At 29.7% G+C, this 27289-nt stretch overlaps 5 protein-coding genes and 1 non-coding gene across 6 annotated transcripts; 1 reads left to right on the top strand and 5 right to left on the bottom strand.

Annotated features, from left to right (window-relative positions):
• Positions 1–277: 277 nt before the first annotated feature.
• On the bottom strand, positions 278–2911 carry LOC101249731 (glycerol-3-phosphate acyltransferase 5-like). Its single transcript, XM_069298425.1, has 2 exons — positions 2254–2911; positions 278–1367 (listed from the first exon to the last, which is right to left on the bottom strand). Exons 1-2 carry the CDS (start codon positions 2797–2799, stop codon positions 405–407), a joined length of 1509 nt encoding a protein of 502 aa, XP_069154526.1. The 5' UTR covers positions 2800–2911; the 3' UTR covers positions 278–404.
• Positions 2912–5866: 2955 nt separating this feature from the next.
• LOC101247620 (thaumatin-like protein) lies at positions 5867–7539 on the bottom strand. The gene is made up of 2 exons (XM_004239859.5): positions 7319–7539; positions 5867–6706 (listed from the first exon to the last, which is right to left on the bottom strand). The coding sequence occupies exons 1-2, from the start codon at positions 7377–7379 to the stop codon at positions 6033–6035; spliced, it is 735 nt and encodes a 244-aa protein (XP_004239907.1). The 5' UTR covers positions 7380–7539; the 3' UTR covers positions 5867–6032.
• Positions 7540–11342: 3803 nt separating this feature from the next.
• On the bottom strand, positions 11343–13870 carry LOC101247920 (L-type lectin-domain containing receptor kinase S.4-like). Its single transcript, NM_001321130.1, is given in 1 exon segment — positions 11343–13870. A coding segment is annotated over 1 exon segment (2073 nt). The 5' UTR covers positions 13664–13870; the 3' UTR covers positions 11343–11590.
• A 2386-nt stretch (positions 13871–16256) lies between these two features.
• On the top strand, positions 16257–16329 carry TRNAK-CUU (transfer RNA lysine (anticodon CUU)). Its single transcript has one exon. It is a non-coding gene; the product is annotated as a tRNA-Lys (tRNA).
• Positions 16330–19958: 3629 nt separating this feature from the next.
• LOC101248201 (AT-hook motif nuclear-localized protein 15-like) lies at positions 19959–21355 on the bottom strand. The gene has a single exon (XM_004239861.5). It carries the CDS (start codon positions 21184–21186, stop codon positions 20245–20247), a length of 942 nt encoding a protein of 313 aa, XP_004239909.2. The 5' UTR covers positions 21187–21355; the 3' UTR covers positions 19959–20244.
• A 4128-nt stretch (positions 21356–25483) lies between these two features.
• On the bottom strand, positions 25484–27106 carry LOC101248485 (uncharacterized). The gene is made up of 2 exons (XM_004239862.5): positions 26968–27106; positions 25484–26269 (listed from the first exon to the last, which is right to left on the bottom strand). The coding sequence occupies exon 2, from the start codon at positions 26258–26260 to the stop codon at positions 25718–25720; it is 543 nt and encodes a 180-aa protein (XP_004239910.1). The 5' UTR covers positions 26261–26269; positions 26968–27106; the 3' UTR covers positions 25484–25717.
• Positions 27107–27289: the final 183 nt, after the last annotated feature.

The following is a 27289-nucleotide window of genomic DNA, read 5'->3' as shown; positions in this document are numbered from 1 at the left end:
ATTTGTTATTCGTTCTATTCCTTAAGATACTTGTTGTAACAAATAACTTAAGAGTATTTTAATTATTTTATTATCAGAATAATTTAATATCAATATTTTATCTCAAAATATATAAAATACTTATTATCAATATCAATAATTTTATTCATACAATTAAATAGAAAAATAAAAAAACAGTTAATGAAAATAACAGCATCAATTGATCAAAAAAAAAAAAAAACAAGATATCTCTGGTTGAAAATAGTAAAAATAAATAAAATTACACACCCTAGTCATATATAAGGCAATTATAATCCAATATTTCATTCAACATTTCCTTAAAAAAAATAAATTAAAAGAACATAAAAAAAATGCAAAGTACCTCTCCTTCAATTTGTACAACAAAAAAAAAAAACATAATAAACCTAAATAAAGTACCTCATAATCATCTTATTTCTTGTGCCTACCACATTTATGAAGAAGTTAATCAACTTCTTAATCCCATAATTAGTGCTAGTATTTTTTGTTAATTCAATTCCATCATTACCAGCAAGAATTTTATACTTATCTTTTCTTGTAAAATTTGTACACTCAAATCCTAATGTTTCACCCAAAATTCTTTGAACATAATTTGCAACATCATGTGGACTTTTCCCAGATGAACACGTGGCATCTTCTGGTAATTTATTCAAGAATGTCACCTCATAAATTGGTTTAGGATTCATCAAGAAAAATATTGGATCCATAGCTTTCCATCCCCTAGCTGTTGTTCCATGAAAAAACCCTACTTTATAATTCAGGGCCACGGGAACAATACTGTTAGTTAGTTCTGCAAAAAGTGCACTGAACCTCAATAAAAACGGTTCCCTACATGTTGTCCCTTCTGGACACATAATCAAATCTCCTTTTTCGAGATGACATTTGATTTTCCATGCGTCCACATTTCGAACTCTCGTCAAACGTACAGTCGGTATCGGGGACAAGACCTCGGTCAATCGAGAGACTGAGTAAGTCATAACGGGAATCTTACGCTGGAGTACGATCGATAAGACGACGGGGTCCATAAGGGTGCGGTGAGTGCATACGAACAGTACGCCTGAATTGGTTACCGTGATAGCTGATGATGACGGTGGATTTCCTTTGACTATGACTTTGCCACCAAATAAAGGTGTTAAATAGGGAATTGACCATATTGGAAATATTAAGCCAATTATAATTCTTATTGTAGCTATAATAATACCTAGTGGAATCCATAAAAGTATTATTAGGGCTAAAAATGGTGTTGGTCGAATAACAAGTCTACCATCATGGAAAATTACTGGTAATGGATTGATAATAATTTGTTGGTTTTGATTTTTGCTTCTTAAGAATGGTGGTTGTAATTGTTCCTGTTCCATATAACATTTTAAACATTAGTTAATAACTTCTATAAGGTAAAAAAAAAATTAAAAATTACATGCACTATGAGATCATTGGAAATATAAGTAGTCACTTAGAAAATATGATAGATTACGTTTTACATATATATATCAGGTTAAAATGTATCGATGGACTTAAAGTTTAAATTACAAATATCGTATGAATAGAAAATTTTTAACATAACTAGTTCAGCCAAAAGATATTTTATTAATACATTTATACTCTTGGAAAATTAAGCAAATTTAGTTGCGAGTTTGCAACAAGTGTAAGTAATATGATATATATATAGTATAAAAATTATCTCCATTTGTTAGTGCTAATAAATTCAATTAATAGATTTTCTTACTATCATTTTTTAAAATTTACGTGATACATAAATAAAATTTAAAAAGTGCAGTTGGAAGAATGACCGTTAGAAATTTTATACAATAGATTAAAAAGAAAAGTAAAATAACTAAATTGGAATATAAAATTTTCAGAAATACCCTTAGCTAGAAACAGACATGTCAACAAACAACTCACTGCTTCTTAGCAGCTCGTTAATAATAGTTAAATTCTTTTGTATATATTTATGAGTTTAACTTCAATATGTACATAGTAATTTATCTTTCGCTAGAAACAGACATATCGACGAACGGTTAACTGCTTCTAATTAATTAGCCGCTTATTAATAATAATTAAATCCTTTATCATATATTTACGAGTTTAACTTCAATGTATACGCAAAGTCATTTGATTCAAGTATAAACAACAACCAAATAATAAGATAACCGAAGCAAAACAAATAACATAAGGTAGTTATAGAGATGTAAGACTAGGAAAATAAAAAAAAATTATAGTTTTGTGTGTACTTACCTTGCACAAAGAAAGGAAAGAAGAACCACATTTTGGTCTACCAAGACCTAAACTTGGTTGTTTATCACCAAATAATTCAATAATCCCATCTTTAATCTTGTCAAAATCATCCTTAATTAATCCAATTGCAAATCCATATTTACTAACAAGTTCACTACCAACAACTTCATCACATCTTAAATGCACTTTCACAAATCTCTCAACCATAATCTTTGGAATTTTAGTCACCACAACTTTTTTATCATACAAACTAAATATCCTCCATGCTTCCATATTAATATCATCAAAATAAAACTTAGGTAAAACAGCTCTAGACACTGATTCAATTTCGGATATTTTTACCCCCATCGTGGCTACGAAAATAGTAAGTTTTAATCCGTAATCCACTCTCCCTAAAAATTCGAGGAATCGAATTATTGGCCATAACATTAGTAAAAAAGCAAATCGAATTACACTCGATGCCTCGAAAGCTAATAACATGAAGTAACAAAAGGGATTAGGGTTTTTCAAAAGAACTCCTTCAAGCTCAGAAACAATAGAATCCATTGGAATTTTTGTGTTTTTTTTTCTAAGTGTTTTTGTATAGTGTAATGTTTTTTTTTAGTGCGGTGTTATGAGAGAATTGAGGTTGTTTATTTGTTTCACAACTAATATTTGATGCATGGGAGACTTATTTATATTATAAGATCTATATATGCTTAATTTTTATACTCCATTCCTTTCATTTTAAAATGGCACATTTCGAATCTCGAGATTTAAACGAGTTTATCATTGATCGTAAATTTTTCGTAGATCTTTTAAATATTTAAAATTATCAAATATTGTGATTTATAATACTTTTTACGTAGCTTACAAAGGAGTAGATAAATTTCATTTCGAAAAAATTGAAAATTTCAACATAAATTTCTAATCAAACTTAAACTATTTGACTCACGAAAAATGAAAAATGTAACACAAATTGAAACATAGAGTAATATATTTTCATGGGATGTTTAGACTTTACGACACGTTTAAATGCAAAGATTGGTTACTTAACTCTACCAACTATTTAATCTTCACTCATTTTTTCTTTTTTTATTTTAAAGGATGGGTCCAAGTGTCTTGATTAGCGGCAAAGCTGCGAGTTTGAAAGAATTTAATAATTTTGTTATATTAATATATCAATTTTAGAATTTAATTACTAATACTTAAAAGTGTTATTCTAGAATTTTGAATCTATAAATATTTTTAAATTTATCTTAATCTCAATCCAAAAATGCTTTGTTCTATTTTAGGCGACTAAATTTGATCTTTCAAACGAGTTAGGTTACTGAAAAAACACAAATTGGAAAATAGATTTGTATTGAAATACCGAAAAACTTTCTAATTTTTTCATATGAAAACATTATTATTTTTTCTTTTTTCACCAATTCAATTAAAATATAGGTAAAAATAACACTAATCATTTTTTAATCCGTAAAAATAGTGATTTTTTAATAGTGACCTTACACTAAAAATCACGTCGTGTCCAAATCTCGAGAAATATTTAATAGATTAGGATAAATTAGTAAAGTATACCTTATATTTAGTATTTATTGTTCTAATTTGTTTCAAGATGCAAAATAAATAAATAAAATAAGAATTTGTAAAAAATGGTTGACCGGCTGCTTGATGCATAGTAGACTAGTAGTTAAATAAATAGTTGTACCTAATTAAACTTTTACATGAAGATTAACATTGTACTTTGGAATATCAAAATCACACTTAAGTATCACTAATTAAAATTAGTACTTTCTTGTAAAAATTACCAGCTGCTAGTTGCCTGGCTATGTCCATTTAGGAAAAACTTTGAATTTGGGAAATCTAACCTTAGTTTCAAAGTGAAGTATTCCGACGTTTTATATTACTTGACCTCTATATATTTTATTAAATTAATTTTATTAATAATGTTAATGATGTTTTGAAAAACTCTAAATTTAACTCTTGCTATTTTACGTAGTTATTTAATACTAAGATTAGTCTTTAAAAAATTATATTCAACTGCTTGATTCCTTTTTTTTTATTTTGCTTTAGTCACTATTTTCTGATTGAAAAATATTTAGTGAAAATTTTGGTATGTGTAACAACAAAAATAGTTCATCGAATTAACAATTGAGCATACATTGCGATCATGTACATGTGCGTTGAAGTGTTAATTTGATAGTAATAGTGATTTTTTTGTGTGCATACATTGAATTTGATAGTGATTATGTCTAAGGTCCATTTTTTTTTAACACGATAATAGAAATGAGCGTATTATTAACACTTCTTTTTAAGTATAGTAGTTTGATAGAAATAGTTTGTACATAAAAAAAATAAGAGATCAAGGGTGTGTTTGGTATGAAGAAAAATGTTTTCTTGGAAAATAAGTAGATTTTGGACTTATTTTCTCATGTTTGGTTGGTGAGTAGAAAATATTTTCTAGAAATGATTTTTAGTGCTCGATTTATGAATGAAAATGTTTTGTGAGAAACATCTTTTATTTTTACTAGAGTAGAAAATAATTTATTAAATTAAACTTTTTTTAGAAACAATTTTTTTAGGGGTGGGGTGGGGTGGGGGGCTGGCGGGGGAGGGGGTAGAGGTTAGGTGAAAAAATAAAATTTTGAAGTTAAAAATATTTTTAAAAATAAAATTAATATTTCTTTTTGGGAGGGGAGGGGGGCTGCTAGAGAGGTGGGTAAGGGGGGGGGGGGGCCTGGCGGGGGGAGGTAGGTAGGTAGGAATTTTTAAATAAAAATATTTTTAAAAACGAACTTAAATTGTTTTGGGTGGGGTGGTGGATGGGGGGCTGGCCAGTGGTGGGTGGGTGGGTGGGTGGGTGGGAGGGGGTCAGGGATCCGGTGAAAAATATATATTTTGAAATTGAAAATATTTTAAAATTAATTTTTTTGCCAAAGAAAATATAATTTGAAGTTGGAGAAAAGTTTTGGAAAATGTTTTTCTTAATTTTTTAAGGGAAATCATTTTCCTAAATTTTGACGAAAATTAATTGATTTGGAAAACATTTTCGAGAAAGACTTATAACTAAAATGGAAAGAAAAAAAAAGTTGCACACAATTTGAATTAACACTTCAACATACATATTATTTATGTCCAAGGTCCATTTTCTTAATGCGATTGAAGAACTGCTAGTACTATTAACAACTCTTTAATAGTTTGTTCATAAATAGACAAGATCAATACAAGGACTTGTAAGAAGAATGCAAGAAAAGTTGCATACATTGAATTAACACATGAACATACATTTACTTACTCACGTCCAAGGCCCATTTTCTTAACACGACACTAGAAATGCTCATACAATTAAATACAAGGGCAAAAGGTAATAAGATACCGCGGCACCTTGCAACTCTTAAGTCTAGTCGTTTGATAGAAATAGTTTGTTCATCAATAGACATATCAATACACAAACTAGTAAGAAAAATGGACAAAAAAAAGTTGCATACATTGAGTTAACACATGAACATACATGTTACTTACTTACGTCCAAGGTCCATTTTCTTAACACAACAATAGAAATGCTCGTACGATTAAGTACGAGGGCAAAAGGTAATGAGATACCGCAGCGCCTTACAACTCTTAAGTCTAGTAGTTTGATAGAAATAGTTTGTTCATTAATAGACATATCAATACAAAAGACTAGTAAGAAAAATGGACAAAAAAAAGTTGCATACATTGAGTTAACACATGAACATACGTGTTACTTACTTACGTAGAAGGTCCATTTTCTTAGCACGACACTAGAAATGCTCGTACTATTAAGTAGGAGGGCAAAAGGTAATGAGATACCGCGACGCCTTACAACTCTTAAGTCCAGTAGATTCATCAAATGCATAGCTATAAGCCCTAGGGCAAATAGTCTTAAAAAACTGCGAAAACGCGGTTGGTTTGCAAGTGTTTTTACTAGCAAATTCCCCTGTGCAACAGTACTTTGGTGAATTAGTAGCTAAACAAGCACTTTTACATCCCACAATTTTGCCTTGACACTTAAGAGCTAAGTATTCTGGACAAGATTGATTCAAATCAGCTTCACAAGCCGCAACACCGCAGCCAATGCTACCGCTAATTGGTATCATTGAAACAGGAATATTGAATCCATCAACTAAACTTACATCATAGTAATGTTTTGGATTGTTTGAAGTTCCTAATGTCATTTCCACGAGCGTTGCAGGGGGGATTCCTCCGGCCCCTGAACAATTCAGTAGGCCGGAGCAATCCCCTGTTTGACAAGATCCTTTACCATTTACGTCGAAACAACAACCTTGTCTACCCCATATTCTTCCTGACCATAAGTTAGGAAGTTGAATTACAACTTGTTGACCAATGTTGAGATGAAATCCACCATTGTTTGGTGTTTCATGCCCTGCTGTGCCAAGAATTCCTGGCCATATACTTTCTTTGCAATTGTTCACTATTATCAATTCAGTTCCATCTGCACATATCATAACAACATTAGACAATTTGTACCAAGAGAGTCAACTCGATACACAAAGCATTCTGCATTTACGCAAGATCCAAGGAAAGGGCCTGTAATCTAGGCAGCCTACTCTGACACAAGCATAAGTAGACAATTGCGTCGGTGTAGCCTTACTCCACTCCTTATACCCTGTATAAAATAAGTGGTTGATTCGACAGATCGAATCACACAAAGACAATTATACTATTGCTCCAAGGCTTCCCTTCGCGATTTAACAAACACATGCAAATTTTATGGATTAGGCATAATTCTAAGCAATTTAACAATCTAAGATGAATAGAATTGAGGTAATACCAATTAGTTTTCCATATTGATCTATGACCAAAAAAAAAAACAATGATTCAGTGCACGAAGCATTCTGTATTTACACTAGGTCCAACGAAGGACCAGTGATCTAGACAGTCTACCCTGACACAAGCATCAGTAGCTGATTACACAGCTACCTAGATCACATGCCTTTACTAGACTCGAACTACATGGAAATAACTATATCATTGCTCTAAGGCTCCCTATCACGACTTAATAAACACGAAATATATATATATATATAGGGAAGAGAATTATTACTTGAGATAGATAGATAACAGGACAAACAGAGGAAGAGCAAGAGATGTAAATTAGTTCTCATATTCTTCTGAATATTTTGATTTTGAACAAAGTGAGAAAAAAATTTAAAGCAAAGTTTTTATTTTGGAAGAAAAAATATAACTGCAAATGTAATTTAGAAGAAGTGGAAGAAGTTAAAAGGGATGTACTCGATGACCAGTTTCTCCATGTTCCACTTTTCTAGAGAAAAAGTATTATTATTATTATTTATAATTTCGAAGTTTAAATTTTATACATTGATATAAATTTTTTATAAGATAAATTGTTCTTTTTGATTTTTGCGTTACATGGGTATATGCACATCTAATTAATGTTTAATTAGTTAAAAATGTGTTCTTTTTCTTTAATAAGAAATATATATTATATTTAAACTATTTTAAGAATTATAGTATACTTAAATATGTAGTAATACTACATGCTAGCCTAAAATATGTGCAATTTTATATAGTGGAACAATTTATAATTATGAAAAGTTATTAATATTTACAAGCAAAGGGATTAGAATAGCATATTTTTAATCATATATCATCGGGATTAAAATTATAATTTATTAATAATTGAGAGATTAAAAGTATAGAGAACCCTTTATGTTAATTGACATGCTATCATGAATTAAAAATTCATTGATAATGGTGGTGTATATCGTAACTTAAATTTTTATTCCAAATTAAGGATAAAATTGAGGAAAAAATAATAGATTTATTTTAATCTTCTATATTAATAAATAATTTTAAATAATTAATATTAAAATCCACAATAGATAATTTTGTATGGACGATATATTTTGTTCTTATAAGTTATGTGAATTAAATATAATCTTTATTGGTTTATCTTTACAGAATAATGTATCATGATTGTGTCTACTTTACTTTCACTAATTTCTTTTATCTAATTGGTTAATGGAGGATTTGAAAATGGTTTAGTAGCTAATTTTCCACTTTGCCATGTGAAAAAGTTACGAAAAATAGATTCCTTAAAATCTCATCCACTAAGAAAAAGTGATTAATTTTCTAATGACACCTCTTAACTTTTAATTTTTTAATATTAATTGGTGGGTTCTCCTTAATAAAGGAGCTTTTTAGTGTGTAAAGTGCAATTATGCTTTGAGATTAATGAAGTAATTTTGCACTTATTCCTACAATTATAGATCTCGAGGGGGAAAAGAGAAATTCTTGAAACTCCAAATGGCAATTTAGCCAACTAATATATTTTTTTCCTTTTTTTTTTGTTGGCGTTATAGCGGTAGATTTAAAATATTGCATGAGCATTTACGAATTTAGCTAGTTTAGCTTAGATTTATTATATTAAGAATTTATTAAATATATAAGTAATTTATAGTTGAGAGAACGTGATATCAAAAGAAATTGTTGATTTTATGATAAATTAAGTTGAAACTAGCTTAAACTCAGCTGTCTCCTCGACAAGGGCTTAATTTTGCTTCTTATTAAACAAAGATTTATATCGATGGAAGGTGAAACTCATATTGTCCAAATTTTAAATTTATATCTGATTTAATGCCTGATTTATGTAAAAATATTTAGATATGATATGCTAAATGTTTTAGCCTGATAAAAATGGTTAAACTATACTTGATCCGGTAATTTTTTTTTACGTTATTCAATCTCATTCAATAGCATCTTAATCAACCTCATATATTTTCTCTTTTTTTTTTAGCACAACGTTTTAGTAAATAAACTCATGTTTTATTGCAAGGCATCTTGAACCAAATCCACTCGTACACTTGTGTTGGCCTAGATTGAAAATTTCATTGATAAAAATCGTGCGTTATTTTTCTAGCAAATTATAGATTTTTTAGATCATTTTTTTGAACAAACTAAATTTTTACGAAAAAAAGTTAAGACCGTTATCTTATATTTTGTAAATGTTAGACGACAGCCTAATATTTTATTAATCTCAAGGACAATATTATATAGCACTAACTTTTAAAATTATAGCCAAAATCTAAATAGTAGGATAAAAAGGGAGTATTTGATTAAATAAGCCCTTTTCACTTTGAAGCTAAAATTAAGAAGGCCTGCAAAAAGGATAAATTTTTCATGGGCCGGGACTGCAATCTAGCCGGGTCAACCCATTTAAATTTAGGTAGATTAATGTTTGTTTATTTATTAGTTTAATTTATTTTAATCGGAATAAGTCCATCTAAAGTTAAATTAATTTAGCTAAAACTATAGCTCAAATCTACTCATAAAAATTCCTATCAAAATTAATTAATAATACTTTTATTATTTGATATGTTATATATAATCAGAGACAGACCTACCTCTCTAGGTGGGATGCACGCACACCCGTTAACTTCAAAAAAAAAATCATGTATATATATGTATATCTATCTACAGAAACTTACGGATTTAGAATATAATTAACACTGCACCCATGAAAAGCATATTAGTGTCATTATGTTATGGTACAAGTTAGAGAATCCACGCGTGAGACCTAAGGTTGAATCCAGATAGAGTGTTTATTTCACTATTTCTTTTTTAAGTTCATCTTAGACCTCATATTTGAACTGAGGTTATATTAGTGCACCCAAAATTTTCAAATTCTGAGTTCGCTTCCGTATATAATAGCATTGACCCATTGTTCAGGTCATCTTGACTCAACTCAATTCCCATAACTTAATAGATCCGCCTATTTTATTAACTCAATTCCTTTTAATCCGTTCAAATTTAAACGAACTCAGACATTATAACACCCTTTCCCCCACTTTATTATTTGTTACTCCTACAAAAGCAAGTCCTAATTATGTTCTACTGCATGATATTTGCCTTTGCCCTTCATTTACCAACATGGTTAAGAGATTTCAACTTCGAGTCCTCAGAAAAGAAAAAATATGAGCCTTACAATATACGATTTTTAATGCAATTATCAGACTTCGAATGAAAGAAAAGAACTCATTAATTTGAGAAAACATAAAGATATTTGTTGGAGATTATATAAGCCTTTGGTCAAATAGATAATTAATATTAGGGCAAAATCAATCTAAATATAATTTTAATCTGATGTAATATTGTCTGTCTTGAGCTAAGTAGCCGGTGCAATTTTTTTATCCAACATGTCTCGTATCATTCAAGAGTATCGTACCTTAGTGTGTAATTTATTTTTAATATCAACTTTCGATATGAAACTTTATTTGCACTCCAACATTAGCAAGATATTTATTTGGAGATTTGACAATAATGAAGAAAGTGTTTTATTTTTTTTGGACATATAAAAATCTGATTCTGTACAATAATAATTAGCTGGTAGAAACTGTCATAAAATGCCATTATTGACATAGCTTTTATTCTTTTATTTTCTTCTTTATGAATATAATAATGAAGGTCTTGAAAAGACAGAAGGGAGAATAAATGGCAAAACTATAGTGCAAGAGAGCTTCTACACTATTCACATCTTAACACCTTAAATTTTTTCTTTCATTGTGTCAGTTGAACACTTCAAGTTACAAAATAATCGTCTAAACACATGTAAAATTTATGTGTCATGTCAGCATCGAGTGTATATGAGACACAATAGGGACGAATTGGAGTACCTCTTACATGTTAAATGAGACCATGTTGAAGTGTCTAGATGTTCTCTCTCGAAGTTGGAATACGGTGAAGCCACGTTTAGTGTTTATTTATGTATTATGCCTTGTCTTTGCATTTTGGTTATTATTATTACAACTTATTTTCCTCAATAGCCATTTTTTTTATGACAAGGAAAACTCACAGCTGCTATCCTTTAGGTGTGCACAGGTTAAAACCTCCGCTCCTATGCAAAAGCTCGCAAATCACATAGGAGAGATAACCCGCGACTAGCTCGACCAAGAAGGCAAACCCCTTTCTTTCGCTGGCAAGAGGTTTCGAACTTTGTTGGAGGTCTCAAGCTCAAACCACTGAGCCACCCGAAGGGTATTTTGCTCAATAGCCATAAAAGTGATGGATTGAGAATAAGAACATTAGAGAAATAGAAAAGGAACCAAATGAAGTCAGAATTCTTCTGAAATGGACAAAGCTTAATCAAGATTCAAAGTTGCCTTGATTACAAAAATATATTCACATCCTACTAACACCAATATTCTCAAAACCATAGAAATGGTTGATACTAATATCATTTTCTTTTCAATAGCCATTATTTACATCTAAGTCAAAAATCAAACCATAAAAAGAAGTACTACTAAAATATGGAGGGAGTTTGGGAGGGCAAGTAGAATAGTCCCTCCATTTTGCATTGCTATCTGTTGTCCTCTCTTCCAGAATCCGTTAATGGCGTTACTGAATTAGCTTCAATATCAATATCGCCTTCACCGTCATAAGCTGATGACCATGTACTTACTTTCTCAAAATAAGACGAAGACGGATAGGAATCTATGAAGTCGTCTAACTCCATACCGCTAGTACCACCCTTCTTTCCATCATATTCACCGGGAGCTGCCAGCGTCTCTGGGAGTGTCACCTCCCCTTCCAAGTATCTCACCACTAGCCTCGTGCTAGGTCTCTTAGATGGTGTATTATTTGAACACATGAGTCCTAATTTAAGCACCATTATGGCCTCCATCTCATCATACTCGCCATTTAATCTCGAGTCAACCACTTCAAGAATGACACCGTCATTCCATTTATCCCATACCCAATCCACTAGGATTAACTCCTCAGGCAATGCCTTTGCCTCAATCGGCCGCCTCCCACAAACAACTTCTAGCAGCAACGCACCAAAGGCAAAAACATCTGAACTTGTCGTGGGCTTCCCGGTCTTAGTTAATTCTGGAGCTAAGTAACCCAACGTACCGACTACTCTTGTTGTGCTAGGATTTTCTCCATGCTCATATAACTTAGCAAGTCCGAAATCTCCAAGTCGTCCATTCATATCGGAATCTAACAACACATTCCCTGCTTTAATATCTCTATGGATCACTGTTTGTTCCCATTCTTCATGTAAATACAAAAGACCAGAAGCCACACCTTTAATAACCTTGAACCTCTGATCCCAAGTTAAAGTAACTCTTGGTTCATCGTAAATGTATTTATCTAAGCTTCCGTTAGACATAAAGTCATAAACAAGTAACAAATCACCTCTTCGCCGACACCATCCTAAAAGCTGAACCAAATTTCTATGTCTAAGGCGACCAATAGTCGCGATTTCAGACACAAATTCTTGAAGACCCTGTTTTGCTTCATGATGTATTCGCTTAACAGCAACAACAATATTCGTCTTAGGCAATGTTCCTTTATAAACTCGACCAAATCCACCAAACCCGAGTAACTCTTTATCTCTAAAACCCCTTGTAGCCTTCTTTAACTCCTTGTAAGAAAACCTATGTGGACCTATCTCAAGTTCCCAAGGCTCAATCACATCTATTTTCTTGATTTTCCAAATGACATACAAGGCTAAAATGAGTCCAAATGCAAAAAACACAACAGCCGATACCGCGGTAGCTACAATCAAGATTGTTTGATCCTTCTTAGTCTTAGGGAGAAAAGGCAATGAATCAAGATTCAAAGATTGTGCTATCCCATTCATATTGAAACTCCAACCAAATATATAATGTGAACTAGCAAGCAAACCAGTTGAAGCAGAAAATCCAACATACATAAATTCCTCAAAAACTAGAGAAAGGTCCACAGGGAAGGACAATATTGAAAAAGCTGGTTTTGTTGAAGAAAGTGAAAGTGAAACATTCAACAGATTTCTACTTGAATCATAATCAATCCAAGCTTGAATTGTCTTTCCACTCTGAAGAAAAAGCTTCTGCTTACTCAAACTTCCTTCAGAGAAGTAACTAGCATTTACTGAAGCATTAGACTTCAAATCATTCAAATCAATACCAACATGATTATCACTAATATCACCAAATTCAAAATCTTGAACAGTATCAAACTCAACAGCAAATACATGATTTGAAAAATTCCCTACATTACTTGAACTTAAAAGACCTAAATACTGACTAGGAAGAGCCCCTTTCATCTCTTCACTCCTTGAGATTGTAAAAGCAAAACCATGCCCACCTAACTTAGCATATTCAGGAACAATCCCAAAAGCAAAAGCAGTAGAAAAGGAAGAAACTTTACCATATTGGGAATTCTTGAATTTAATTGGATTTTTGTAAAAAACATGACCAACAACTCTAGATGTTTCATTTGTGAGCTTTAAAGCACCATTCTTTAAAATCTGAGCAACCCCATTTACAGTAAGATTACTAGCTTCAACCCCATTAAAGCCATTATACACAAATTCATCAGAAAAAACTGTTCTTGACGGCAAAATACAGAGAATCAAGAAAAGGGTTAGCGTAATTTGTTTGGCCATGGCATAGTTAGATTGAAATTTGCTTGTAGAGTTGAAGAACTGCGTGGGGTGATTATTTATAGCTGTATCTAGACATTCTTTTTTGTAGAGTTCAATTTTGATTTGCTACATGTGATTTGTCTGTGTGATTTACGAAGGAATGAAGAAAGAGTGGGGTTTAAAGGTTGTGGTGGGTGATTTTCAAATGTGATTTTTATGTTGTTTTTTTTAACCACATTAATTCATTTATTTTTTAACGTAGACTCGAAATGATAATTTTAAAGTCCATTGCTCTACACGTTGGATGTATTGACACTTGATTTCAAGTTGAGCATAAATTTTCAAAAAAAATTAGAATCAACAATCCATAAATTTATAATTCGGGTTTCAGCTTTGTCTCCTGCCAACACAACTATCAGCATTATTGTCCATCATATTAAAAAAAAGTCATCTAATATTTTACGAGACTCAAATTAAATTTGAAATTTTATGATGTTTCTCTTAATTTATTGGTCCTTTATAATATTTTTAGACAAAAAAAAAAGTTAAATATTAGAAAGTATAGTAACCATTATAATGTACCTAAACTCTTTTTTTTTTTAGTAAGAGATTAATCCCAAAATAAATAAAAAAATGTCAATTTGCAACCTTAATGCCATGATTAATTAGGAGGATAATTGGTCAATCTAACTAGGATCAATTAGTTGGTTAACTACTCTATCGTTACAAATTGAAATGTAATATTTTTTTTCAGTGAAGTCAAATCAATTAAATTTTTTTTTTTTTTTTTTTTTTTGGCAAATCTCTCAATTCCATCTTAAAATTATAACTCCATAAACCTCTAAACTAATTTGTTAGGTTTACGAATAGCTTTCCTTATAAAACATAGGATAACAACAATATATTCAGATTAGTTTAATAAAGTGAGATGGAAATCTGAAGCATACGTAAGTCTTACTCGTTCATTTCCTAAATTAAAGATAAAGAGATTGTTTTTCGATATACGTAAAACATATGGTGTTTTTTAATTAGTAGATTATTGTTTAATTTTATTAAAATAAACTTTGGTTAAGTAAAGTTGCATTTTCAGGAGTATCATCAAGATAAGCCATGCCATCATATTATTATTAAATCATTGCGCCAATTAGCATTAACACTATTTGTACAAAGAATATTATTAACGTGAGTACCACCTTGGATATTTTTGACTTCTTCTTTGTTAACAAAATGAGTTTTGGCTTGACTTGGGGAAGGAAGAGGCAAACACTCGGGAACGTAAGAGGTTTATTTGAATTTCAACGTTGAAAAATTATTCATATATATATATATAAAAGTATAATTTTATACGTAGAAAATAGTGACTGATATTTTGTGTAATTGTGTGAATTTGTTATTATTAATTTATTTTTGTATAATTATTTTTAACATTTTATATTTTTTTGTTGAATATTCTGACTCTATGTCCGAGCGATAGGGATATAAGAACGGAAGTTAATAAGTGCATTTGTATTAATTTATGAGTTTTATTGACTTATACGCCAACTTTACCTATTAATTTATTATCTGGTCCCTTGTAAATTAGTTATATATCTTTTTCCATAAAAAAATTAATTGAAATAATGAAAGGATGCTGAATTAAAGTACTCTATTAAAATATTAATTACGTACTTAAAACTGTAGGTTTGTAGATTTTTATAGTACTAATCAATTCTTATTTGACATGTTAATAGGAAAAAGAACAATTGCACTTTCTTCCATGGTATAACTGAATTTTTGTTATATAAAATCATATGATACTGAGAATGCTATCTATCAATCATTTGGTTCGAATTATTTTTTTAATGTGTTTTTAATCGTTAACTGTTTTTAAATTTATATTGCATGCAACGTTAGTAGCTCACTTAACTATCTAATAAATGTTTATCAGGAGTTGGATTGAATTTATGTAATTTAATTCAAATATTTAAACGAAATATTTCGATAAAATTCAAAATAAATTAATAATCCAACTACAAAAATAGAGAGTCAACTACAAAAGTTTTCCTTTAAAATGTTTAGTGCAACTCGCTTTCACCTATTGACACCACATATTGGTTAGGGGGTGGGGTGGGGGCGGATTTTTCATAAAATACATTTATTTATGCTCCTAAAACTAAAAATCACGGTGAAAATTTTCTTTTAAAATTTACTCACTTCAATTAAAGATAATTTAAAAATTCTATTCGTATGATATAAATTTTGAAGAAAGGAATTCCAAAGAATCATTTTCATTGTGCATAATTCTGCCCCTAACATATATTCCATAAAGACATATTGTGATATCAATCGTCTCACTATAAGAAGTAATTTCTCTAATTATGCAATACATTAACACCTCATAAATTGTTTTTGTGTACGTTATCCTTTTCGAATAATAGTATTATAATTACTATAAGAAGTAATTTCTCTAATTATGCAATACATTAACACCTCATAAATTGTTTTTGTGTACGTTATCCTTTTCGGATAATAGTATTATAATTATTTCTTAAAAGGAAGTTGGGCTACCATATTCTTACATTTTTTCCCCATAATTTTTAAATATTTCTATGTAATAAATATCTTATAATGTATTGCCCGTCTAGCTCAGTTGGTAGAGCGCAAGGCTCTTAACCTTGTGGTCGTGGGTTCGAGCCCCACGGTGGGCGTCGAATAGCCTTAATCCAGTTTATCCTTTTATTGAAAATACTTATGGCGAAAAATTTCTTTTAAAATTTACTCACTTCAATTAAAAATATTTTAAATTTTATATACGTGTGATACAATTTTTGAAGAAAGGAATTCAAAAGAACCATTTTTTTATTGTATATAATTCCGCCCCCTAACATATACTCCATAAAGGCATATTGTGATATCAGTCATCTCACTATAAGAAGTAATTTTTCTAATTATACAATATATTAAATTATTTTCATGTACGTTATTCTTTTTGAATATTAATATTATAATTATTTCTTAAAAGGTAGTTGGGCTACCATATTCATACATTTTTTTTTCTAGTTTATAAATATTAGTAAGTAATAAATATCTTATAATGTCTTGCCCGTCTAGCTTTGTGGTCGTGGGTTCGAGCCCCACGGTGGGCGTCTAAGTAGCCTTAATCCCGCTTATGCTTTTATTGAAAATACTCTTGCATGTATTTCACAAGAATGTTATTTCATAGTAATATTTGAAGTTTTTTCAAAGTTTTTTCTTAGTTGAACGAGTTTCTATCTTCTTGATTTTTGGTGGGAATTTTTATAATAAATATATATATATATATATATATATATATATATATATATATATATATATATATATATATAATGTATTTCACAAGGATCTTATCCTTTGTTTCCCTCTTTCTTGAAACTTATTTTTCTTGCTTAAATTAGAAAAATCCTTTACATATTTGAAGGACTTATTTTTCTTTAAAATATTTTTCAAAACATTTTTTATATACTGAAACATAAAAAAAAAAGAATTAAAAATATTTTAATGTATATTTCAAACACACTTAGGCATATCAACTCATCCATATAATCTAAATTTGCTCAATATTGGACCCTGGCCCAATAAAATGTTGTCAATGAAGTGTATGTTCGCGACTTTCATTGAATTCTGCATTACAATTAGCTCAGTGAGTAGAGCGCAAGACTTTTAATAAAATAATTCTATTGCGGTAGAAAAGCTAGTAATTTTTATTAAAGATGTTCAAAACTTTAGTATATATATCTCTTAAAACGTTATTCTTAATACCATTGAATCAATATAACTATGCCACTCATTAGTTTAAACCACACGGTATGCTTCTCAATCATCTTAGCTTACAGTTGTGTAAACCTTCCACCTCTCTTAGATTGCACCTTTTCCATTCGAACCAAAAACTAAAAGCGGTCGTAGTTCAAGCTAGTGGTCATATTAGTCGTTTAAAGAAAAATACCTTTTTCGAGCTATCTCCATTCACCTATTGCTTTCTTGTGTGATAATACGTGACATGTGAAATGACATGATTCTCCGGGAGTTAGTAATGTTAGGATCGAATCCACACACACACTTAATGAATGAAGAACACAAGAACTTGCAAGAGAAAGAGAGAGAAAGAGAGAAACCAATATTTCGTGATAACATCCTGTAATAAACTTCCACGGAGAAAGGGTATATATTAATAATTCAGAGTATTTTAAGTTACAAAAAATAAATAGAGACTAAATATTGCAGCCTCCATTTTCACACTGGACCAAAGCGTGAACATTAATATATGTGACAGTACACCAAATATTAATCAGGCTCCACAACTAACAAAGTAACTCATATTCTCACACTGGGCCAAAGTGTAATATCTATGAATGTATATTACTTTAATTTTCCTATTTAACCATGAAGTTAGTAGTTGGCAATATTGACTATAACATTTTATTTTTCAAAAGTCAATTACATGTATAATAAAAAGGACAAATTAAGGGTCAAATAGAAGATGAAACACCACATTTATTTATCTTACACCCCTTAGAAAAATCATTATTCAAGATGATGTTCGAGTTGGTTGAGCAGAAAATATCGATATCAACTGCATGTGTTTTTCGATTGAGCTCGTAGCTAAAAGCCCTAAGTAACAATTGGTTGCGTTTAATGAAATACAAATATTAGTACAACAACTTCCCAACGTCCCATATGCAGTTGCCAGAAAAGGCCAATTTAATTGACACACAAATCTAACATTTTCTTCTTTCCTATGAATCAAGACATTATTACTATTCGCTTCGTTCAACGACAGTTATCCACTATATTATTTGAAATATTAAATAATATATACTCGCTTTATGAATTTAATAGATAATTTTACAATTGATTTCTAATTTATTCTTATCACTAATTATAATTATTTTCCTGTTACATCTTTCAAGATATTAAATTTATTATATTCAAAGGTGATATATTCCTTCTGTCCAACAATAATTGTTCATTTTTTACTTAACACCCCTCTTAAGAACTATAAATAGAAGAGTAAATTTACAATACCACCCTTTAAATATCATTGAAAATTGTAATAGTAGAAAAATGACTATATATAAAAACTAAAGTATAAAAAAAATAATCTATTGATTTCTTAAAATAGATAAGTATTGTTGAACATCCAAAATAGTATAGTTAATAACTATTATTAAACGGATAACTATTATTAAACGGAGGATAGAAGTGTGTAAAATCAACGATAAACAAATATTGTTGGACAGAAGGTACCAATTAATAGCCGGAACGAAAATATATTTTCCCCTTAATAAGACCAAAAGAAAATGTACTAGGTTTTGTTGTTCTTCATGCAGGTACAAGATAAATCTCGCTTTAGTGTAATGAGCTCACAAATCATATATAAGGGGTAATAAATCACACTAGGCAAGTTGAAACGAGCTCAATCGAGAAAACATGCAAAGGATTTCGAATCTGAAACCCTATTAAGCTAAAACTGAGACTTTTTGACAACATGTTCAAATAAGTTAAAACCCAAAACGGACACTAAATATTGGGAAGGAAATAAAAGAAAAAAAACTATATTACGAAAATAAAGCTAATTTTTTTTTTAGTTTCTCACTCGATATCTGATATCTACATTGAATTCCAACTATTTCAAAATTCACTCCATGTAAAACCTCATTGAGGGGAAAGACTCCGATCCCTACCAAGAATTCCTCATACCTAAAGTCCGAATCTGAAATCTCTAGTTAAAGAAAAAACTATTACATTCCCTACACCACATGAGCGATACAACCATAACTAGTCTCCAGCCTTCCATCAATCTACTATGAAAATCACTTCTAATTTAAAGCCTGGAAATGTATAGATGATGTGAACAGAAAGCTAGTACTCAAAATATCCAAAATCAATTCAATCATAGCATTTCTCCCTAAATGGGCACTATATGATGCAAATTTAAATTAATAAATACCAAATGATTAAACAAAAATATCAAAAATATAATTGAAGTAATAGCTATAATTCTACCTAGATATCTATACACCAAAATTAGAAGGTGTACTATGACCTAAAAGGTTATTTATCTAAGAATCCGTCGAAAACCATCTTTCAGAAAAATAAAAATTAATTAGGGTAAAGTCTGCGTACACCTTATCGTCTCCAAACCCCACTTAAATAAGAGAAGAATTAGAAATTTCAACCAATATTAAATCCTTTAACATACATGGTACATTTCATGGTAAGAACATAAAAGATTGAACCATCAAATTTAAATTCTATATTCATCTTCAAACATCATAAATAAAAAAAAATAAAAATGAAGTCAGTAAATGATACCTGAATCACAATATAAACGTACACCACAAGAAAATGGTGAATTACATGAGAATTTTTTTATGAATTCGTATATAACCTACATCAAATAAAACTCAAACAATTTTCTACCCAAAAAAAAAAGATAGTAGCTTATAAAACAAACCAAATTGATAAAACTTCTAAGGATTCAAAGTTACAAACATAACCTAAAAAAAACTAATTAAAAAGAAAAAAATTCACAAAAAGTAAACAACATTATAAAAGTTTCTAACTAGAAAAAGATAATTAAATAACTAACTATATGGAGAAGGCCTTGAAGGAGGAGGAGTCCAAAAAAGTTCATGGTGCATTTGGTCATTAGGCAAAACATTAGTGGCTAAATTGTACATAGGAATAGAAGTAGAAGGAGATGGATGATCAACTTGCAAATTATCAGAATTTACATTACCAGCCCCTGAAGTTGTAGGTATATCCATTTGCATCCCTTCATTTACATTATTCTCCACTTCTTCTTCATCATTCTCCACAATCGGTAACCTTTCGAATGTTGCATTTGTAAAAGATGCAGCAATTACAATAACTGGACCAGATGCTATCAATTCACCAACAACATTTCCACCAACAACTTGTCCTTGGCTACCGGCCAAGTACACAGTCAGTCCAGTTGCTCCAACTGGACTATTCGGCGCGGGTAAAAACGCGCCGGATAATGACAAAATCTCGAACCTACCGTGAAGCGTAATTACGCCTCCGGCTCCGGCCGCGGTTACCGCGGCCGGCTGGCGTAACGTAACATTCGTTACTATACCGCTGCCGCTCAACACGGACACGCCGCATCCGCGGCGGTTCGCAAAAGCGGCTATGGTTTCGATTATATCGCTTTCGGATTTAATTTCGAAAACGTGACTTTTGAGGGAATTTGGGGTTTCTTTGGTTACTACTATTGGTGGTTTGGGCTTATTTTTTGAGCCCATAGGTCTTCCTCTGGGTCGCCGTCCAGCTCTATGCGTAGAGCTGGACGGTCCAGAGGAAAACAGACCTTCGGGACTCTGTATATTCTCTTCCCCTTCATGACTCATTTCATTTGGATTTTCACTACTGTTGGTGGTGGCGGTGGCGGCGGCGGCGGCGGTTGTATTCATGAACTCCTGCTCTTTATCGGAGCGGAGTTGATTTGATTTGTCTTCTACTTTTGGATTCATTGATAAATTTCCAGCCCACCATCGATTTGCCATTCTACACTCTATTCACTTTCAATTTCTCACTAACCTAAGAGAAAAAGATTCACTAGAAGTTTATCTAATGTATTGGTTTTCTCTCTCTAAGATTATTTCTCTCTCCTTTTTATAATTTTAAAATAAAATACTCTCTTGGCTTAAATTTAATATATTATTATTTTCTTAAAATTTCAAGGAAGAATGTTCTTTTTTTCCTCTTCTAATAATTCTTTAATTTAAAAATATGAATTTTTTATTAATAAGATTTTGTTAATTCATTGTTAAAAAGCTTTTAGTTGATTAAACTTTGTTTTGTTATAATAAATAAGAATGTCTGACTTTAGTTAAATTTATGTCTTCCATATGGATAAACAGATTATCGTATAAAATTGAATAAATAGATATATATTTTTTATGTAATATAATATATGTATGACTTTAATACAGAGTGCAGTTAATTAATTATCATATAAAATGTTACGTACATTCAAAATTAGAGAGTATTAATATGATTTAATGTCAAGTTAAAACATATATTTATATAATTTATTATTAAATAGAGAAATGTGATTAATATAATAATTTTATTACTAACTTTTTATCTAATTAAACTAAAATCAGATGAATAAAAAAAATTGATTATAAGAAAGAGCCAAAAAAAGTAGTCTTCTTGGAGGCACCAACCAGCTCTCTTCAGTTTACATTGGAATAATAAAAGATGGAGAAAACCAACAAGCACTTTGCTGCTTTTGTAACTGATATCTAATAAAGAAATTTTTTTAAATAAAAAAGACTGGAATGATCTAGAAAACTCTATATTTCAATATATTGTATTTTTTATATTTTTAATAAAAAAAATTTAAATTTAAATTTTTTAAATATAAAATTATTTTTTTCAAAAAATATTTTATTTTCTTCTTTAATATAAATATCGAAGAATCTAAAAATATATATTCAGTTGGTACTTTGTGGGTGGGCTAGGTTTTTTGGGTTCCTGTGCAATTCTGGGGTTTCTTCAGAGTTGTTTTTCATTTACAAGTACATCAAAGATTTTCCTTTCTTGGTTCTAAATAAAGTTTTTTCCTTTTTTGTTTTAAACTTTTAGTTTTGTTTTATTTAAGCTAAAGTATATATCAAAAATAATTTTAATTTTTTTAAAAAAGAATTGATGTATATATTATTTTCAGAACTTCACATATAGTTTTAACATCAAAAATTCTAAATTTCTGTATATTAATTAATGAATTAAATTTTAAAATTTTAACTGTGTCACGTAAATTAAAACAGGAGATTAGAGAGGCAATGTTTGTTGTCAAATGGTAAGTGGCAATCATATTTGTGCTGTCAAAATATTAATCTTCTGTCTCACATTTCCCAAGATTCAGACACGTATTCTCTTGACTATCTTTTTTTTTATTTAATGATTTTAACAAGTTAAAAATGATAATTTTATCATATCAATTTTCTGAAAATTTAAATTTTTTAATCCATTCATTTCATTATATGCTCAAGGACAAATATATTTTTTTATTTGAATTGACGTGAATGATATATAAATACGTTTTGTCATACTTTTGAAACGTTAATACTCATTTCGTCCATAAACTAAAGTATATCTACCTTTCAAACGATAGATTAAAACATCAAAACTTTTATAAGGGAGTTTAAAATCTGGAGAAATAAATATACAAAGTAATCTAAGGGGATTCGATATTTATTATATATAATTAAAAAATATTTTGATCATGTATAAATAATATAGTTTTCCGCTGAAGGAGGTGTGGATGAACAATCTTGAAATAAGCTAGCTTCGCCCCCTGGAGATATGTGGTGCAATTTTATTCGTCAATTTGATATTTAATAAATATTATGTCGGTGGATAAGATTATGACAGGTGTATGTCAGTTAGCGTAAAATATATATATGCTTTAATTTTTAGATGGCAATGGCACTAATATCGCAAAAATATGACAGAGAGTATCTACATATTATTTATGGTAGTTTAAAATTCTTTTTTCAATTAATAGGAATAAAATAACAAATTTATTATATTCATTATTATTTCAATAAATATGTTAATTCTATAGACAAAGTAATTATACCCTTCATTTGGTATTATTTGTCATGGTTTTTATTTTTAGAGTTAAATTATAAAAACTTTGACTAACATTTTAAGATGTATCTTTTTATCATATTAATATGTAAAAAAATTACAAATTTATAATACTTTTCATATAGTTTTAGAATATTTACTTTAATTGAAAATATTAAATTAATTTGACCTAATTTAATTTTAAAAATTAATCGAGTTAACTTTCGAAAAACGTAACATGTCAAATAATTTCGAACGGAAGAACTACGTACAAATTGAGTATTGCTTTACCAATGTGCATCCAAATTAATTTGTTTTTCTTGACACATTGAATTTTGACAAAAGATGGTTAGAATATATACTAAATGAAGTGTATAACGAATATAATTATGATTAATACAAGACTAGCCAACTGGTCTCACTGTTAATATGTCCAAGTGGAGACGACATTATGGTAATTTTTGAAATTATATTGATACAATATTTCAAATTATACAAATAATATATGTTAAAAATATAAATTAAGATTCAATAATTTGACTTTCGAAAGGTTAAATATTTTGAAACAGAAAAAATAATAGTTTTTCCACTCAACTTTCACACAGAAAAGATTGTAATGATAAACCATGGATACGCAATAATCAAAATATCCTCTTGCTTAATTTTACCATGAAATCATTAGTTTTATTTAGGTTCATTATTATCATCCTTCTACCTCACCACAATATGTTTTTTTCCAAATGAAATAAGAATCTGTTTTTCATCGTGCGTTTATCAACGAATTAATTTATAATGAAAATTTTTTTATTTCTTGTAATGACTTACCTATTTTGATTTCGTTATATTTTATTCCATTTCTTTCAAAAAATAATCTTTTTTTTCTTTTCTAGTATGTTTGAAGAAGAATGTCTTTTTTCTTTTTTGGTAATATTTTAATTTCAACTTTTCATGTGACATGTTTAAATCCACAAGATCAAATGACAATTTTATAAATACGACCTAACTTTAATATTGGGCCACAATATTTAAAATTTTTTCTTTATACTCTTAAACTCCGTGTCAGGTCAAATCAGGTTATTCTTTGCTAAAGAAACTAGTAATTTTTAAAATATAATGATAATTAAACATAATGATGTGTCATTTGATTATTGGTTGCATGAATGTCTAGGATAGCTCTTGTATTTGGTAAAAAAAAAAAAATTGGACTTTCAAACATTTTAGGGTTTTGTGTGTGTGTGTTTTGTGGGGACAAAATGTGGATATTGGTGTAGTGGATGACCCATCACCATCGACAAGTTTTGACACAAAGTATCGATTGATGTCTAAACATCCCCCTTTTCCATTTTCCATCCTTCAAGCACAACTATTTCTCAACTAATCTTTTAATTTGATATCATTTGATATTTATATTTTTCTAATTTTATATAAATGTGCATAATTAAACAGTTAAAATTTATATAAAGTTATTTAAATGGATAGACACACGTATTTTATGTGATAAATAGATTATCCAAGTATATTTCACGTGAATTATCATATATGCTGATATCATGTGTGATATGATGCCTCGTCTATTCATAAGTGAAGAATAAGTTGTCTATTTCATGTGGAGGATTTTATCATTGAATAGTTAGCTATTACTATTGTTGATTTGTTGGACCGTTGAATCTTTGTAAAATTATAATTATTTTAAAGTTTGAACTTTGAAATAACATGAATCGGCAAGTCGTGATATTTCAGTACCTTATTTATAAATTACGATTTGCTCATTTGGTAATACTGAATGATTTTTAGGAAATTTTTGATAGTATTCACAAATAATATATATGTATATATAGTGTTCTCATGTTTAAAAGAAAAAAATACAATTTCAAAAATTCAAATAAAATTTCAACTTCAAAAAGAAATAAATATTTGGAATCATATCAAAACGGGCCTAGATCAACATAAATAACCAATCAGGACTAGGATTGACAATTGGGCCAATTGAAAATGGGGCAAACAAAAATACTTCCAATTTTCTTCAATCATGAAAATTAGTGTTTTACATATTTATTGTCAAAATTCAATTTTTCCCATTCAAAAACTCACATCAACTCGAGATAGTATTTCATATTTTCGTAAAGTTTAATTAATTGTCACCTTCTAAAAAATATGACGTAAACAACCTACTCTCACAATTCAAATTCATAACTTATGAATTGCACCAAGATAACTTTACAATTTCTCCAAGACCAATCGTTATTTCATCAAAAAAATTTACATCTGAATAAATAGAGTTTTCCGAGAAAACCTACTAGTAGAAAAAAACAAACTAAAAGAAGACACAAATAAACTTTAAAATATCAAATTGAGATATTTATACAATGTCCAAGTTAGCATTTAGGGGTGATAGAAAATATAGTTAATTTTTTTTGTAAATGTATCGATTAATTAATTAATTATACATTGATCAAATTAACGAGTGAAAGCATAAAAAACAGTACAAACATAAATAAGTAGCCCTAATGGCACAAAAATCACAAGAGGAATAATAGCTCCATAAGTATGCATACTCCCACACCCCAAAATTCCAAGTTTGATTTGAACCACATTGATCAAACCTAGCATCAAAAAAACCGACCCGAGAACCGATCCCGCAGCCGAGACCAAGTACCCGACCCGTAGGGCGGTTTTGTTGATTAGGGCTAAGTCAACCGTGAAGACGGTTGGGAAGTGTGCTGACTTAGCCAGACGAATAGCTTGCTTAAGACACAAGGCAATGAGGCTAGAAAAGAGGAAACAACTAAATGAGTACACATGAAAGGCTACAAGGTCCTCCACAACCTTGGGCTCCGCGATACAACTCGAGTCCTGAGAGAGACTATTACCTTGATCATGTGGGTTCCAAGCTAGCCCGATGAACACGGCTAGCGTGAAAAGGGAGTTAACGTTGATGATCCCATCGAGCGCGGAGATGTGGATGGTGGTACCGAGTTTTGGGATAGCACCCTCGCACATTATGACTCACTAAACGAACCAGAAAAGGATTCAGGATTTGAAGTTCACAAGTTCTTATAAAAGTTAATGCGACACTAATAAACATTTTGAATTTTTTTTAATTATATATATATATAGAATCTGAGCAAAAGCTACTAAATTCACGAGTAACTCAACTCAAGGTTTTTGCACAAGTGAGACTTTAAAATATTAATAGGTCTTTGCAACAATTCTATATAGCACATTGCTCCTGTAACAACAACATGAAAATTGAATACATATGTATATATATTACTACTTACATATATATATATTATATATTATGAACATAAAAATATACATTTATTTTCACATATTCCAATTAAAATTTGGTAAATATTTGATAAGATAAAAAATGTTTAATTTTAATAAATTAAAAGTACCAAACACTATTTTGAAGTTAATATAAACAAAATAAGAGACTATTTTTGTCAATTATTTCTAATTTTTTGGGGATTTCTGTTTTATGTCCAATATATATATATATATATATATTGAGCTCGAGTTCGATTAAATTTGAATTTATAATATATTTCTGATTTGAAAACACTGAATCTATCAACAACAACAGTATGAACAGTTCAATCATCACCAACATTTGAAGATTTATAACAAATAAAAAAGTGAAGAAAAAAAAAACAGAGAAAAAAACGCAGAAAATCTGAGAAGGAGAAAATGCAGAAACTTACCGTTAGCTACTGAAATGGTGGAGAAATGTGTGCAGAGATGGAGGAAAGAAAAGAGGAGATAAACAGATCTAGAAGGAAGAAGAAGAAAGAAAATGAAAAGGAAACTTAGATCTAGGGCTTTTTTTTGTAATTGAGGGTAATATTGGAATTATGAAAAGGTAATAGGGATACAAATGTAAAAATTCAATAGTAAGCTTATTAACTTTCTTAATAATAATATAAACATTTCTTTCTATATACTTGGATTTGTTTGTCTAAATATGTTTCGAAAATAATTTTTCTATCTTTACAAAATAGAGGTAAGATTGAGTCTATCGTATTA

The sequence above is a fragment of the Solanum lycopersicum genome, chromosome 5 (genome assembly GCF_036512215.1).
Source record: "Solanum lycopersicum chromosome 5, SLM_r2.1".
Lineage (NCBI taxonomy): Eukaryota > Viridiplantae > Streptophyta > Magnoliopsida > Solanales > Solanaceae > Solanum > Solanum lycopersicum.
Note: the sequence above shows the minus strand (reverse complement) of the source record. Positions and strands in the feature narration are given on the sequence as shown.

Coding starts and splice junctions, on each gene's coding strand:
- LOC101247620 (XM_004239859.5), bottom strand. CDS start 7,379: ATGAGAACTAATTTACATCTCTTGCTCTTCCTCTGTTTGTCCTGTTAT. Junction 6,707..7,318: donor CTGTTATCTATCTATCTCAA/GTAATAATTCTC, acceptor TGATATGTGCAG/ATGGAACTGAATTGATAATA.
- LOC101248485 (XM_004239862.5), bottom strand. CDS start 26,260: ATGTGCGAGGGTGCTATCCCAAAACTCGGTACCACCATCCACATCTCC.
- LOC101249731 (XM_069298425.1), bottom strand. CDS start 2,799: ATGGATTCTATTGTTTCTGAGCTTGAAGGAGTTCTTTTGAAAAACCCT. Junction 1,368..2,253: donor CTTTCCTTTCTTTGTGCAAG/GTAAGTACACAC, acceptor TATATGGAACAG/GAACAATTACAACCACCATT.
- LOC101248201 (XM_004239861.5), bottom strand. CDS start 21,186: ATGGCAAATCGATGGTGGGCTGGAAATTTATCAATGAATCCAAAAGTA.